Source organism: Danio rerio, chromosome 5 (assembly GCF_052040795.2).
Source record: "Danio rerio strain M-AB ecotype USA chromosome 5, GRCz13ab, whole genome shotgun sequence".
Lineage (NCBI taxonomy): Eukaryota > Metazoa > Chordata > Actinopteri > Cypriniformes > Danionidae > Danio > Danio rerio.
Genome location: NC_141025.1, coordinates 68,119,011 through 68,135,440, shown reverse-complemented (window position 1 = coordinate 68,135,440; position 16,430 = coordinate 68,119,011). Strand labels below are relative to the sequence as shown.

Here is a 16,430-nt window from a genome sequence, read left to right as displayed (position 1 = left end):
ACAAAAAAAACTGTTGAGGATATAAAAATACTAATTATTGTTTAATTAAATTTACTGATGAAATGAAATGACAAATCAATCTTTGAGGACTAAATCTGCATATTACTATTGATTTCTAAAGTATCATGAACACTTCATTGGCAAACCACAACATCTTGCATTGGATATTTGATGTGTGTGTTTTTGTGCTGCTGGTATTTTAGCTGGTTTAGAACTGTCGTGGATAAATACATCTACAAATAGTATTGCTAGTAGGTTGTAGGCATGGGCTGGTATATGTTTCTGATGGTAAGATAACCATGGATAAATAAATAATATCAGGGTTTCAAGTATTGTGATTGCTGCTCTAAAATAAGACCAACTTGTCTGACCAACTTGGTTACATCAGTTTTAATAAGTCATACAAATCTGTAAAGTACTGATAGAAAAAGCATGTGACTTGCATCAAGGGATGTCACTTCCTCTGGCAGGTAACTCTAAATGCATTGAGGCACATCATCACGGCCTATTCACACGGGGCGTCAGCGTCAACGCTTCTCATTCACTTTGAATGGGTGAAGTCAGGCGTTGCCGAACTGCATTGTGGATCCGTCTGCGACGCTTCAGAGGCGTTGCTCGCTGCAGAAGTTGGGACCAGCTCAACTTTTCAAGCGCTGACGGAAGTGTCAGCCAATCAGATCGCTGTATGCCAATACACCAGCTAGACAGTGGCCTATTGCTGACTGAATTTCATTGGCTGACACTTCTATGACGATCACTTCAGCCCCAACTTCAGACACGCCTTCAGTCAAGCGTTGACGCTAAAGCCCCATGTGAATGGGGCGTTATTCTTTAATTATATGTAGCTTAAAAACAACAATGTAATGAAAATACAATAGATTATGTTTTACACGGGCCATGTGATATCTGGTCTGACGTCAGCATATTGAGCTAAAGCACAGAATGGTGGAAAAGATCAACTCTGTTACTGTCAATGCTGTTAGTGGTTTAAAAAGTGTACAATAATTGAAACAACAATTAGTAACAGTCAAATGTTCCCTTTTACATTTAAAGGTCCTGTGAAGTGCTTTTAAATGTGTATTTTCATTTGATGTTTGACAATCTCAACTGAAACATGAAAAGGGGTGGGACATAGTGTAGCTCCTCCTTTAAAAAAACAGCCAATAGTGTTTTGGTTTGTCACAGCTCTGCCATTGAGAGCAGTTGAGCTCAAATGCATCAAATGTGAAGCATTTTAAAAGGGGGCGGGGCTTGTCAGATAATAAAGAGCATTTGATTGGTCAAGATATGATGAGAAACTGAAGTATGAGGTGACGTGAAAGAAATTGTTGATATATTTAGGCGGAAGTGACAAGCTTTACAGTTTTATATCAGTTTTGGATCTATATACACGAATCATTTTTATTTCATGGGACCTGTAAGCATTTAGCATTATTTTATTAATAATGGATTCAACTTACTGTAAATTGTACACTTGGTTTATTTTGTTTGTTGCTTTATTTGTGTGTGTTTTTTTTTAGTTTTACCCACACTGAAAATTTTTATAAATCTTACCAATACCAACCAGACGTTTCTCAAGATGTGTGTTAAACAGACATTATGTTTATATTCAACTAGTGAAAGTCCTTAAGTCAAGAAAATAATATCAGTTATGCAATCTGAATCTAAACTTCTTGAAATCTCTTAGACTTAAAATGTTTCTCTGACAGGATGTTGTGTGAGAAGGCATGATACAGCATCAATGTGCAGCAAGAGAGATAAAGACTGACCCGATGCGGTGTTGCTCAATGAGCTCGAGCTGCTCAGCGCGGTGAATGACACTCATGATGAGATCCAGCTCTCTCTTCTCCAGCGCCTGAGCTTTCCTCTGTCTCTCTGACTGAAACGTGTGGATGGACCAACCAGTGTGCAACCTGGGAGAAAAACAGAAACACACGTGACAATAAAGGACTCGTCAGAAATAGTTCAGAGAAAAATGAGAGTTTTTGATTAGTGCTCAGGTAGGGCTGTGCAATATGACAATATAATTAAAATTAAATTTTATAAAAATTTTATATAAAATATAAAATTATTAGCACTCCTTTGATTTTTTTTTTATCAAATATTTGCCAAATTAAGTTTAACAGAACAAGAAATTTCTCCACAGTATTTCACATTTTATTATATTAATTTTTTTCAATATTATTAGCCCCCTTAAGCATTTTTTTTTTTCGATTGTCTACAGCACAGGTGTCAAACTCAGTTCCTAGAGGGCCGCAGCTCTACACAGTTTAGTTCCAACCCTAATTAAAAACACCTAAACAAACTAATTGACTTCTTCAGACTTGTTTAACCCAACATGTAAAACCGTGGTCACACTGTACTTTTTACCCCATAGACTTCCATTTATACGCAAATGCGACAGACCAGGGTGTCAAAATTAATTGATTCTTCAGTGCACTGCAATGTAGACGTGGACAATTCTGTATCGGTTCAGTAATAATCATAATCAGTTATGATGTACTGACGTCATTTATCTCGTATGCGCCATGTCGCCGTAGCTATTTCACAGCGATTGAGAGAATGAAAGTAAACTCCATTTCTCTCTCACTGAGGCCCATTTGACCTGCTGGCATGACTTTTCCTCTCCTCACGGCTGTTACAGCGATACTTCTGGGTATAGACATGCAGAGTTTTCTCCACCGTGTCTATCATGGATCACCTGTGATTGCTGCTGCCATTTATTACTCATCTATGAAGACCTGATCTCGAAAAAAAAAGAACACAACTTCTGCAGTTTGACAGCATTTCAGGTTTTGACTTAACACGAAGGGAGATGTGGTAAATACGGACGAGGCAATTTGTAAATTGTGCAACAAAAAGGTACAAAAAGGACAGTGTCTGCACTGTGATGCACTGGCAAATTATTTGGTAGAGGAAATGGTTTACCAAATGCTTTTCACACAGTGGAAAAAAAAAATTGGTAAAATTTAATTTTAGATTTGTGTGCGCGTCTCTTGTGTGCGCGACTGTTGTATTTGCACTTTTTTATAAACTGCTATTTGTTGCTAATAAAAGTTGTTAACATTGTTGTGCACGTTATTTTGTTATGGTTTCAGTATTGGTGTTTGGAATTCATTTTCCAAACGGTTTAGGCATAAGCCAACAATTTGGGGATGCTATTTGAGCCTTACGGCATCATTTTTTTCACTATTCACGGTAATACCATTTACCAAGGTAAAATAGAGAGGAGGTTTGACAGTATCAAAATTTGGAGACTGCCAAAGCCTAATTGTTATCAGTAAGATAACTTGTTTCGTGTTATGAGATTTTTGGCATGTCTCTCAGCCCCAGACTATGTATATAACCACAATATAGTTTTTACCTTTATAAAATGATAACACGTTTTTGATATAATGTTAATGCTTCAAAGCAGAACTAAACAGAGTACGTGTGCCAAAAACGAGTAGCACTATCTATCTGAATCAGACCCAACAATGGCACAATGCAAGTTTACTCTAGGTTTGTTTAGATCTGGATAGGTCTAGAATTAAATGTATGCAATCAGCTCCGATTTAAGAGAAGCGCTTCAGTTTAGTAAAGAACAATCTCCATTTTTTTGTTGTTGTTTTTATAAGTCAGGTGAAACAGCAATGATGTTCCCAATGGCACTGACAGACAGAAGAAACAATGTGTCATGAATGTTGAATGAGACCATTCATTGATTGCCTGTAGTACCAGTAACAGCACCGTGGTATATTGAGGCAGAATTTAGAGATAAGCAAATGAATGAATTCTATTACATTATTAACATAAACATGTGTTAAATGAAATGCAAATTAATTGTTATTTAGATAGATCATTTGTATTCATATTTAATACATTCAGATGAGTGTTGTTTTATACTATTCTAAAATACAATTAGTTTGTATTTTTCAGTATGGTAATGAAACGTGTATGTTTGAAAACTACCTATTACAAATATTAAGAGGATCTTATTGTATGATATAATGAATGGCAATGTTTAACTGAACTAAAATTACTCAGAATATTGCATTTTTGTCAGAAGTTTTTGTATTAATGAACATAACCGTACAGCACAAAGTCAGGGGGAAAAACCCTGTTTCATTATTATTTAATATCACTCATTAGAACAAGCAGGATCTCCATTAAGAGATTTTCTTCAAGAAAAAGGCCCCAAACATTGAATCAAAATGTTTCATAAATATTTATCAACATAACTGCTGTACCTCAGCTTTGTGAAATGTTCATCAGGTTGGGATGTTTGTCATGTCCTAACAATAAAAGAGTAGTTTAAATGATGCTTTCTACGGGTTTTAAAAAAATCTGCTACTAAAGTTGAAACATGAAGGTAAAAACATTGGTCATTTGAAAGAACCTTAGTTTTGATAATGCAAACGTGTTTTTAAAAGTATTTGTCACGGGATGATTTGACAAATGACATGCTAAAATTTAATTTGCGCAACAGATCAACCCCCCAAAAAAGTACAAAAACCTAACTTACTTTGCTCTAAGCATGAGTTGCCTGTCATTTGGACAGACCCACTGCTCGTTCTCACTGCCGAACATTGTGTCTGTCATGTTTTGCTTGCTGCTGTAAAAGATCAGAATCATTGAAATCATTATCAAAAAATCTGTTGAATTTAGAACAGGTAAAAATATAAAATTATAACACCCCCATATATACACAGCTGCAACTAGACATATGTCGATATTCAATAATTCTATATATTGTGATAACAAACATGCATAATATCAATCATGGGCCTTTCAAATACTGTGAATAATTATTTATTATATTAACTTTGAGTGCTTTTTAAGAATGTTCAGATTGTATTTCCAAATGCCTACAGACTTTACAAGTTTATCCAGCCTGATCTCACAATGAAACGTAACTATTTTACGTTTTGTCAGTAGAGTGGCTAATTCCGTTATACAAAAATGTACAATTTAAAAAAGGAGATGTGGCCCCCAACCCCGCCCCTAAACCCAACCATCAATAATGATGAACAAATCGTACTAAATTGTACAAATGAGATTGTATGAATTCATATGACTTAGCCACTAAATCAAAAAGTTACGAATTGCCATGAGATAACGTTTGTTAATCAGCGTAATAATTAAAATATAAACATTTTCACATGTTAATCTGACCAACTATATGCTGTAATATTAATTTTAAAATTTAGGATTGTTTATACAGCATGGCAATAATACTTCAATTGTTAGCATTAGTTAAACACAGAGTGAAAACTACTTAATTAACTAATTTGTAATTTCTTAGGGTGCTTGTAGATCGTTTTGTTCTAAAACAGGGATTAAAATTGTTACAATGTTTATGTTTGTTCTTGGTGCGGTTCACTTTCATGCAGCAAAGTTTCTAAACAGACCAAAACAGTTAAAACAAGTCACATGCGAGTAAACTGTCCTCATGTTTTATGGATTATTGAGTCCCACGGATTCATACGTCATTGTTTTACTTTATGATTAGGAAAAATTAGATATTACAAGCCAAAAGGTGCACTTTAATGTTGACAACCACAGACATTGTCACCAAATATAAATACAGCCTCATTTCAGTTGTTAGGGCTTATAAAAATCGATCTATTGAATCAATAATCTATTAAAAAAGAGAGACTGCAGTCAGATCAGAAAGCAGATCAATGTTGATCTTTCTTTCGATGTGTCATTGAAGAAATGAACAAAACAGGCCTATTACAAAATATTTTTAGATTAAGATATGGGAAAAATATGGTAATTTATTTAAATTTTCCAAACGCATAAACAGCACTCTGTAATAGTTAAGCATGCTTTCACTTTCATATTCAACATAAAATGCACATTTACCAGTAGGAATGATGACATCCTGCCCTGCTCATAATTCTCTTTTCATAAAGCCGTATCTAGGGCTATTACAAAACCATAATACACTGTGATTTAGTCTGATTCATTAGTTTGTGGGATTGTATTGCTTTCTGAATACAATCAATCAGCTCCAGAGTTCATGTCAATAGTGCCGAGTCCACTTCATTCAGGCAGACCGATTGTTTTGGCATGGATCAGAGCGGGATTGCTGGTTTCACATATGCCAAACTGGGCAAACGAGCCAGGTTCCGAAACAAACATCTAGGTGTGAAATACTTAATTACATGTAATTGTGGTTGTAATCTTTGATTACTAGTCATATTTGTTTTATTAAATGACGTTAATAACAGCTAATTCAGTTTTGTTGTATTTTTAAGTATTATTAACAGGCACTCAAAAATGGCTTTAGCTGCTTGTAAAAACTATTTATTTAAAATGAGCTGAAACAACTAAACAACCTAATCGATTTGTTGTTGGGACAACTCAAAGGATTTGTGTGTAACCCAGCATTTTTTACAGTGTAGTAACAAATAAATCTGGCTTTTCTCACTGTTCATTTAAATCTATTTACTAACATTTACCAACACTTGCCAACATTTTTGCTATATCATTTCTAAGGTATTTGTGAGTTTTTATTTTTTTTTATTTTTTATTTTTTTAACAGTGTTACTTACTGGATTTTTTTACTTACTGCAATTAATTATGTAAACATGTTAAGATGAAGCTTGACTGATTGATTATTGGTTTAATCATCTCCACACCTGGTAAATAAGTTACATAAACCACCAAAGCATAGTGAAGTCTAATATAACAGTCTTTATTATAACATTTAATGGTGAGAATACCAAAGCACCATCTTAACTGGAATGATTATTGCATGTGTGTTTCTATGATGATCTAGTACTGCACAAGTCAATTAATTATTGACGATGCACGTGCAAGTTGAGTGAAAGGTGTAACAAAAACAATTCTAGCAAGCAAAGAAGTAATCAAAAGCACAATAGCCATCATTCATGCTTACTTCAAAAATATCTTCTTTTGTGTTTAACAGAAGAAAATTGATCAAACTGTTTGAAACAAGTGAATGGGTAATAAATGATGACAGCATTTTCAATAGTTATTCACAAATAAAAAAGAACCTCCTGAAAACTCTCTTCAGGACTCACAAATATCATATGCCATAGTTAAACATGTGTAAATGAATTCCAATCATTTGTAAATAGGATACGAGTGCATGCTTGTTCACAATGACAATGACAAAAAATTTCTTACCCAGTTGAATATTCTATCTAATCCTTCTAAGATTTGAGTCCAGTACAGTATATTTCATATACAACAGGCTCTTTTCACAAGATGGTGGTCTTAAATCTTCTATTTTTTTATTTTATTTTTAAATGAAGATAGATTTATAAAGCTAAACTTTGTATTTTATCATTTATTCATTCATTTATTTTCCTTTGGCTTAGTCCCTCATTCAGGGGTCGCCACAGCAGAATGAACCGCCAACTACTACGACATGTGTTACCCTTCCAGCAGCAACCCAGTGCTGAGAAACCCATACACACGCACACATACACTCCAGCCAGCCTAGTTTATTAAGTTCACATCTGAAAAAATCTGCTTGTGTTTTATAAATGAGGCCCAATATACATGTATGCATATACCATTTTTGTAATTGCTGTCTTTAGTTCTAATGTAAAAAAAAATATATATACATTTATTTATAAAACAGTTCTGGCTGGTTCTCGAATCTGTTTTGCTGATAGCCGTGAGATAGTAAAGCAATATCAGCACTCGTACAGCCTTTTCACCCTTGTGTATTACTCCGCCCACTCTAGGACTAAAGAGGGACTAAAAAACTCACTACAGTTTGACAAATATTGCAGCTGTTGGACAACATAATGTGCTTTTTGAGGCTTTTTGAGGCTTTTTAAGGCTTTTTTTAGGCGAAGTTGTTTAGATTGCAACTATGCAGTTTTTGTATGAGGATAGTGGATATTTTAAACAATCATAATTTCGGAGATTTAGCACGTTGGCAGACATTAACATGTCACTAAGACCGAATAATAAGCCTTAAAAGAGAAAAACTAGATAAATTTCAAACTACAGCAGATCAAATCATTATAAAACAGGTAAGGGACTTTCTAAGTCAACCTCTCTCTTTTGTATGTTCTAGTGCTGTATTTATACCACAGTAATCTGGTAGTGTTTGCTTTGCTTTGGCTTTTTCGGGGTTAATTATCGTGATCTCCTGATTGCAACAGAGAAATACGGGGAAATCTCTGTAGACTGATGGCTTTTAATGCCGCTAAACCCTTCAATCCTAAAACGTGAGCAAAATCATCTGTTTTGTCATCACTTTATAAATTACACTAGAAAATCATTCAAATACTAGCTTTAAAGTGATGTTGGTGAAGTAGCAATGGCTTCTGCTGTTCTGACCATCAGCTGCAGATGTGAATGAATGGTGAAATGAATGAAGGAAACTCTACGTGTTTAATATTCTTTTTATACACACTCAGCCTGTGTCCTCGAGCAGACGCTCACCTCCCACCAGTGCCGATATACAGCCATATTCCACTGCTACGAGTGTGACATCCCTCATATACACAAAACAAATAATAGTAATAACAACAACAAAAGCCCCTTTCACACAGTGATACCGGTAAATTTCTGGAAAATTTCCGGAACGACTTTAGCGGTATATTGAAAAAAGCGTTGTTCACACAGGCGAGGACGTTACGGAAATTTTCCGGAAAAGAGCATTCACACATCCATTCCAAAATACCGGTAAATTCTGACATCATTCACCACAAATGAGCTTTAAACGGCTGCGCTTGTATTTGTAAACATTTGACTAAATTACAAACTCTCTGGATGATCAATATTGTGAACAACTTTCGCAGGATCACTTTCGCATGTCAAGATGTTCATAATATGTGCGTGTGCAGGCGCTCATAGGCGCACGCAAAGCTTGAAGGTAAACAAACAACGGCTTATCATAAGCATTTCATCGATGGTTATTTACACAGTTGGCATTAAGAAGAACATATATACGTGATCTGACTAACTTCTAGCAGCTAAATGTGTCTGAAAAAATATTCAAAGGCTTTTATTCTCACAAACCGCGCGGACGTAAATGCGTCTGACTGTTGTGATTGGCTAAAGCAGACGTCTCACGTCAGCACGTTCTAGACGTGCACGCGCTTATTACGGCAATCTTCCTTCTGCATTCACACAGCGCAGCATTCCGGCAAATTGCCGGTAATGTTACAACTTCTCTTTCCGGAAAATAGCCAGAACGAATTTACCGGTATTTTCAAAAAGGACCTGTTCACACATACAACCTTTCCGGAAAATTGCCGGCAATTTTCCGGAAAGGTCTGTATGTGTGAAAGGGGCTAAAGTTAACATTATTAATTAACAGTGTTGCATAAAAAGTATAATTACAATCTTAAATAGCCAAGTAACGCATTTAGTTACTTTAAGTGACTTAAGATTGTAATATATTAAAGTAACTTTACCCAATACAGATAATTAATTATGTGGCATGGTGGCTCAGTGGTTAGCACTGTCACCTCACAGCAAGAGGGTCCCAAAGACATGCTCTTTATGAGAATTGAATAAACCAAGTTGGCCGCAGTGTATGAGTGTGTGTGTGAATGCCAGAGTGTATGTGTGTTTCCCAATACTGGGTTGTGGCTAGAAGGGCATTGCTGCGTAAAACATATGCAGGAATAGTTGGCAGTTCATTCCGCTGTGCCAACCTATGATGAATAAAGGACTAAGCCAAAGAAAAACGAATGGATGATAATTAACGAATAAATTAAATGCACTAATAAACTTTCTGTATTTATTTACGAGATTAATTTACTGTATTGTGAATAAATTTAAGTCAGTCATTTTAAGTACCTGTTCTAAAAAAAAAAGGCATTCTCCTATTCTCTCTGTCTCTAACACACACATGCACACACATACGCACACACATACGCACACACATACGCACACACACACATACGCACACACATACGCACACACACACGCACGCACGCACACACGCACGCACACACTATCTTCTCCTTTATGGCTAAGCACGGCCAAGTTTATTTACATTTCCATGAGGACTCCTGCATTTTTTTGGCTCTGCTGCATGGGCCTCAGGCACAGATGAGAAAGCCTCCACCAAAACTACCTAGTTTGCAAAAGCAAACTAAAAGTCAACTAAATGTAAATATAAAAAAGACATCCTACAACTTCAGCAAACTTGAAACCCTAGGACTTCCTTGAAAAGTTCCCATATTAAACATTCCTCTTTCCTGTTGCAACATGCTACAACCTCAAAGTTACACAGTGTAAAAATCCCTGACTCTTAACCGAACGCTAGGTCTAGGATATTTAAAGAGAATAAATACTAACACACACACACACCACTCCTAAAAACCAATACCAAATCACCAATCCGATCCCACAGAGAAATCACCCATATCCTCTTGCACCGTCTGAATGGCAACAGAAATATGTGGTAAGCACGGTGTTTATTACATTAACTACAGGTCTCTGACTCCAGGCAATGCACCTTTTCCAAGATGTCAACATTCTGGCACCGTTCAAGTCTAATCTACTTAATAACGTACCACAAACAGGCACAGGCAGACAAGAAAGAGTGTTTACCTTACAAGAGGACAGATAAAGTGGTGTTACTGTGGCTCACGTCTCAGCATAAGAAAGCGAGAGTAGAGGAAACAAGGCAAGCGGAGGAGGAAACTCCTGATTACACTGATCTCAGATCAGGTTGACTGGCTCTCTAGCAATGGATCAAGTCACATGACCTCAGCAAAAAACATCCTGCTCCTCCACTGATTACACTGATTGAATAAAGAAACAAAAGAGTGACTGAGATAAAGGCAAACTGAGACAGGCCGTGTAGGTGCTAGAGGCTTAACTATTGACCTGGCCTTTAAAATCAGACCATATAAATCACGGTAATTTCATTTTGCCTGGTCTGCTACTGCGCTAAACCATTTAGAATAGGATATTAAACGACGACAGCATTGTAAAACTTCATATGGATAACAATATGTTCATTGGTGCTCGTGCAATTAGAGATAGGAGATCTGCTTACAATCTTTATAGGCATCTTTGCACAGCAGCAGAGTTAAGGCTGCTCTGTGCCTGCTCAGAAGTCACAACTGTATATTATGTCTGCTTAGTATTGTCCCTGGTATGGACGTACACACTTTTAACTGCTGTGCATATGCATTCATTCCACTATTGAGCATCAATAAGAGTCAAAGTAAAGACACTTCAATGCCACTTTAAGATGTGCTTCTGTGCCATCTTTTAAGTGTGGTATCAAATTAACTTTTTAATATTCAAATTGTGTTCCTGTGTTTTTTATATCCTATGCACAAAAGGCCAACCAGGATGCTATGATCCCTGTTAAAGGGTTAAGACTGCTTTGTCCGAGCTTCAAATTACATACATGCATACACTCACCAGCCACTTTACTAGGTTCACCTTACCAGTACTGTGTTGGACCCCCTTTTCCTTTAGATCTGCCTTAATCCTTCGTGGAATAGATTCAACAAGGTACTGAAAATATTCCCCTGAGATTTTGGTCCATATTGACGTGATAGCATCACACGGTTGCTGCAGATTTTTCAGCTGCACATCCATGAAGCGAATCTTTTTTGAGTACAGTAAACTTATCATCATGTTCATGAAGTCTTAAATGATTCACGCTTTATGACATGGTGCTTATCCTGCCAGAAGTAGCCATCAGATGATGGGTACACTGTGGCCATAAAGGGATAGACATGGTCTGCAACAATACTCGGGTAGGTTGTGGGGTTGACAATGCTCAATTGGTACTAATGGTCCCAAAGTATTCTAAGAAAATATCCCCCACACAATTACACCACCAATAGCAACATGAACTGTTGATACAAGGCAGGATGGATTCATGCTTTTATGTTGTTGATGCCAAATTCTGACTCAACCATCTGAATGTTGCAGCAGAAATCGAGACTCATCCGACTGGGCAATGTTTTTCCAATCTTCTATTGTCCAATTTTGGTGAGCCTGTGTAAATTGTAGCCTCAGTTTCCTGTTCTTAGCTGACAGAAGTGGAACCCGTAGTGGACTTCTGATGTTGTAGCCCATCCGCCTCAAGATTCAATGTGTTGTGCATTCAGAGATCCTCGTCTGCAGACCTAACGTTGTAACGAGTGGTTACTTGAGTTACTGTTGTCGTTCAATCAGCTCGAACAAGTCTGGCCATTCTCCTCTGACCTCTGGCATCAACAAGACACGTGTGCCCAAAGAACTGCCACTCACTGGATATTTTTTCTTTTTCAAACCATTATCTGTAAACCCTAGAAAAGGTTGTGCGTGAAAATCCCAGTAGATCAGCAGTTTCTGAAATACTCAGACCAGCCCGTCTGGCACCAACAACTATGGCCATGCCACATTCAACTCTCATACATCACCTTTCTTCCCCATTCTGATGCTCAGTTTGAACTACAGCAGATCTTCTTGACCATGTCTACATGCCTAAATGCATTGAGTTGCTGCCATGTGATTGGTTGATTAGAAATTTGCGCGGGCAGTTGGACAGGTGTACCTAATAAAGAGTCAGGTAAGTTTAAATCTGACTACATTATGCTTTTTCAATCTAACGTTAGCCCCAAAAATCAAGGTATTCAATTTGAATTACTCTAAACATTCATTTGTACCACCGCTAATTATGTCTTCACACAGGAGAGTCAAGGCTGCTCTATGCCTGTTAAAAATGCAGAGTATCAACACCATGCTGCGTTAAAGACAGATTAGTAATTATAGCTGCTCAGACTCACCTTAGCAACTAGTATAAATGTATACAGTTGCAATTTGTGTAATAAGTGCATTTATGCCACCTCTGAGCTGCATTAAACCACTTGTATAGACCTAAATGCAACTTTAGAGACACTTCTGTGCCACCTTAGCAGTGTAACCTATGTCTTTGCACAGGAGAGTTAAAGCTGCTCTAAGCCTGCTCAACATGTGTAATTGCTGTATAAATTCATTTGTATCACCGCTAAGTATGTCTTTGCACAGAAGAGTTAAGGTTGCTTTATGCCTGCTTAAAATGCAGAATATAGACACAATGCTGCATTAAAGTCAGATTAATATTATGCCTGCTCAGACTTACTTCAGCAACTAGTATAAATGTATACAGTTGTAATTGGTTGAGTTGAGGCTGTTCTATGTCTGCTTTAAAAGCAAGTAAAGACACAATGATGCATTGAAGGTACGGTATGCAAGTTTTTGATTCTTCTAAAGCATAAAAATACCATAATATGATTGCAAAAATTTAAGAAACATGCCAAGTAAACATTCTTGTTTACTTGGCAAGTACTCTTGTACTTATCTGAAAAACAATGCAAAAAACAGATATTCTGCTTTGAAAATGTGCTTTCCATGTCGAAACGTGTCTTTGCTTCGGTCCCTTTAATCGCCCACTGCCAGTTTAGCCAATTGTATTTCAGCACCCAGGGTTGCCTTGGTGGAAAACCGCGTATTTCATTTATTCAGTCATGTAGGCTCAATGAAATGCAACCTTCGGAGGACAGTAGCAGCCTCCGAAATGAGACGCAGATTCAGAGTTCCACACGAGCTATTGGGCACACATGTTGGATATTTTGGAATGTGAAAGCGAAATTCTCCTATGAGAGTAATTATATCGCCTAGATATTATTAGGTAGTTTGGTCATTTATTTCACCTGGCCTGGCACAAAACACATTTCCGTTTAAGGTCAATGCACTGTTGTGCATGTTCCTGTTAAATAAATAAATTAAATCTATCAATAGTAAATAGTTATAATTGCTGTCTAAATGCATTTATGCCATCTATAAAGAACGCACAAAAATTTGTTAGACAGTCGTTGAGTTGCTCTGTGCCTGTTTAAAATTTCAGCTGGAATGCTTAACTGCTTATGCTTTCTTTAACCTATTATACAAGTATATTTGCTGTTTAAATGCATTTATGCCACTTCTAAGCAGCATTAAACCACTTGTGTGAAGACCTTAATCCCACTTCAGAAACCCCTCTGTGGTCTTTTGGCAATGTATATTTGCATAAAGAAAAAAAAAAAAAAGCTTCTCAAATGTACCCAAGCTTTTACTAGCTTGTTACAATTATCGCAGATGTTCAGTCAATAAAAACGGTAGGACAATAAAATCGCCTCAAGCTCATTAAACAAAGTATTTGCAGACCTAACGACACCTGCAGCCAAGTCATTGACCCAGATAACAAAACATCAAGTTTATATATGAGCAATTCCATGAAAATGTCAACCTTGCCATGAAAAGAAAAAAAGTTTTCACCAAAATAGCCAAACCGTTTCTACATTTTTTGCGCAGGCAAGTGTTTTACAGTACTTTAAAAATACTTAAAAATGTCTTTGTCAATGTTTTCAAACTATTATATTTGATTTACCAAATCAAAAAATTTAAGAAATGGCAATTTCGCATCCGTCACATCCATAACAAAGCTTTTCCCTCAAAAATGTCAAAATAAAATAAAATAAAAACAATCAGTTTTGTTCTATAAAAGAGCCAACTCTTATCCTTTTGTTGAGCATTATTTATTTGGGGTTGTGCAGTTTAATTCACAGAATTTCTACGAAATATGTTGTATACTGTAAACTCGCAGACTTTTTTTGTCACATCCATAACGCTTGTTTATTTTCCTCATTTAAAGTATAAAAATGTTCACAGATTGAATTTTTTTGATCCCATATCTCTGTGGTTAGTTGTTTTGGAAAATATAAACAGATGGTTCAATATACTGTTAACGTATACTTTCTCTGAATTTATGTTTTGAATTTTTACTGCAAATGTCACATCCATAACGCTGGAATCAGCCACACACATATATATATATATATATATATATATATATATATATATATATATATATATATATATATATATATATATATACATATATATATATATATATATATATATATATATATATATATATATATATATATATATATATATATATATATATTTTTTTTTTTTTTACAAAAAGTAGTCCTTGAATGATAAAACTCAAAGGTTTTGCTAGACTTTCAATAATGTTTGTAATAACTCTAAAACACTTGTGTGAACTACAAAACACCTCAAAAACACAGCAAACTCACCTTGACAGCACTTGGTTAAGGGTTAAAGGGATAAAAAAATAAACAATGATAAGGTTCATTACTAAAACTTGTCATGATAGGTAATATTAATATTTAACAATAATTCAAGAGTACAAACAAATGAAATAAACAAATTATAGCAGAACGTTAGTCCTTGTCAGAGGTTGAAAGAGTAATACAATAGTCTACTCAATTGAAAGTACTGATACTTCTAAAAAAAGACTTTCTAGAATGTTTGTAATAACTCTAACACAAGTGTGTGAACTAAAAAAAAAAACTAAAAAACACACCAAACTCAGCTTTACAGCACTTGATTAAGGGTTAAAGAACGAAAAATAAAGTTAGTTTACAAATAAAACTCCAAAATCATTTGTTTGACCCCGCATGGTTAAACATCATGTCATCTAATGCAATACTGAAAGTACGTTTTTATGCATGTGAAGCAAATATTTGAAGCAAACCTTTGGATTTGACAATGTCACGTCGATTTTGCTAACAAAATAAATAAATAAATCGTTTTATTCTCAAACCAAACAACATAAATGGTAACAAACAGATGGTGCGCGCCTTACCTTGAGACGTGATGTTTCCAATAGAAACTACCAGCAGAACTTATTTATTTTCTTCACAAACGCTTTCTCTGCTGTCAGACTCGAGTCCCCATTGGCAGGATCAAAGCTGTGCAAACCCAAAAAGGCAGCAGGTGTCACAGAAAAGACGGTAATCCCATGGATAATGCTGTGAGGAGGTGTTTATTGTGTGAGCGCGTGCACATAGGGGTTTGGTGGCCGCAGTGGACGACAGCCAAGCTGCAGTTTATCATAACTCTGGAAAGTGAGAATGTGTGTGAGTGTGTGTGTGTGTGTTGAGGGAAAAATCTGAGGTCACACCTTCCTACAACACCACCAGATGCTGGAGCTCTGAGCACGTGCTTCCTCCCGGGCAAGTGCGCGTACACATACATACATGTATACAGACGTGGCATGAGCGGGTTTCCAAGGAGAAAAAGAGGAAGTATTATTCAGTGTTAGAGTTGACAAACTAGCATTTTTCTTTTAAAAATATATACTTTAATCAAAGTACAAAGCGTATTTGAATTATGTTCATAAGCAGGCATATTACTAGTGAAAAGTACTGAAATTCTATGGCGCGCAAGATAACGTTCATTACCAAACTTGTCATGGTAGCTACTATTAATAATTAACGATAATTCAAGAGTACAAACAAATGAAATTTACAAATGACTGCATAGTCCTTGTCTGTGAAAAGAGTAATACAATATTCTACTCAAGTAAAAGAAGTTACTTCAAAAAAAAATACATGTCTATAAATCTACTCAAGTAAAAGTAAAAAATCACTCATTAGAAATGTACTCAT

At 35.9% G+C, this 16,430-nt stretch overlaps 1 protein-coding gene across 10 annotated transcripts in view; it reads right to left on the bottom strand.

The window, feature by feature from the left end:
* doc2b (double C2-like domains, beta) overlaps positions 1-15,993 on the bottom strand; it is a 408,709-nt gene extending 392,716 nt beyond the window's left edge. For 3 of the 10 annotated variants that reach the window (XR_015492002.1, XM_087254533.1, XM_087254536.1), the window contains exons 1-3: positions 10,537-10,600; positions 4,505-4,594; positions 1,770-1,913 (exon numbers count right to left, since the gene is read on the bottom strand). Coding sequence is in view for 9 of the 10 variants with exons in the window: in XM_087254533.1 (XP_087110659.1) it covers positions 1,770-1,913; positions 4,505-4,581 (221 nt within the window). In the remaining variant the exon portion in view is untranslated. Of the gene's footprint in view, positions 1-1,769; positions 1,914-4,504; positions 4,595-10,536; positions 10,601-15,625 lie in introns of those variants that run through there. The other 7 variants (XM_087254532.1, XM_087254535.1, XM_087254531.1 and 4 more) reach the window with 4 other exon arrangements.
* Positions 15,994-16,430: the final 437 nt, after the last annotated feature.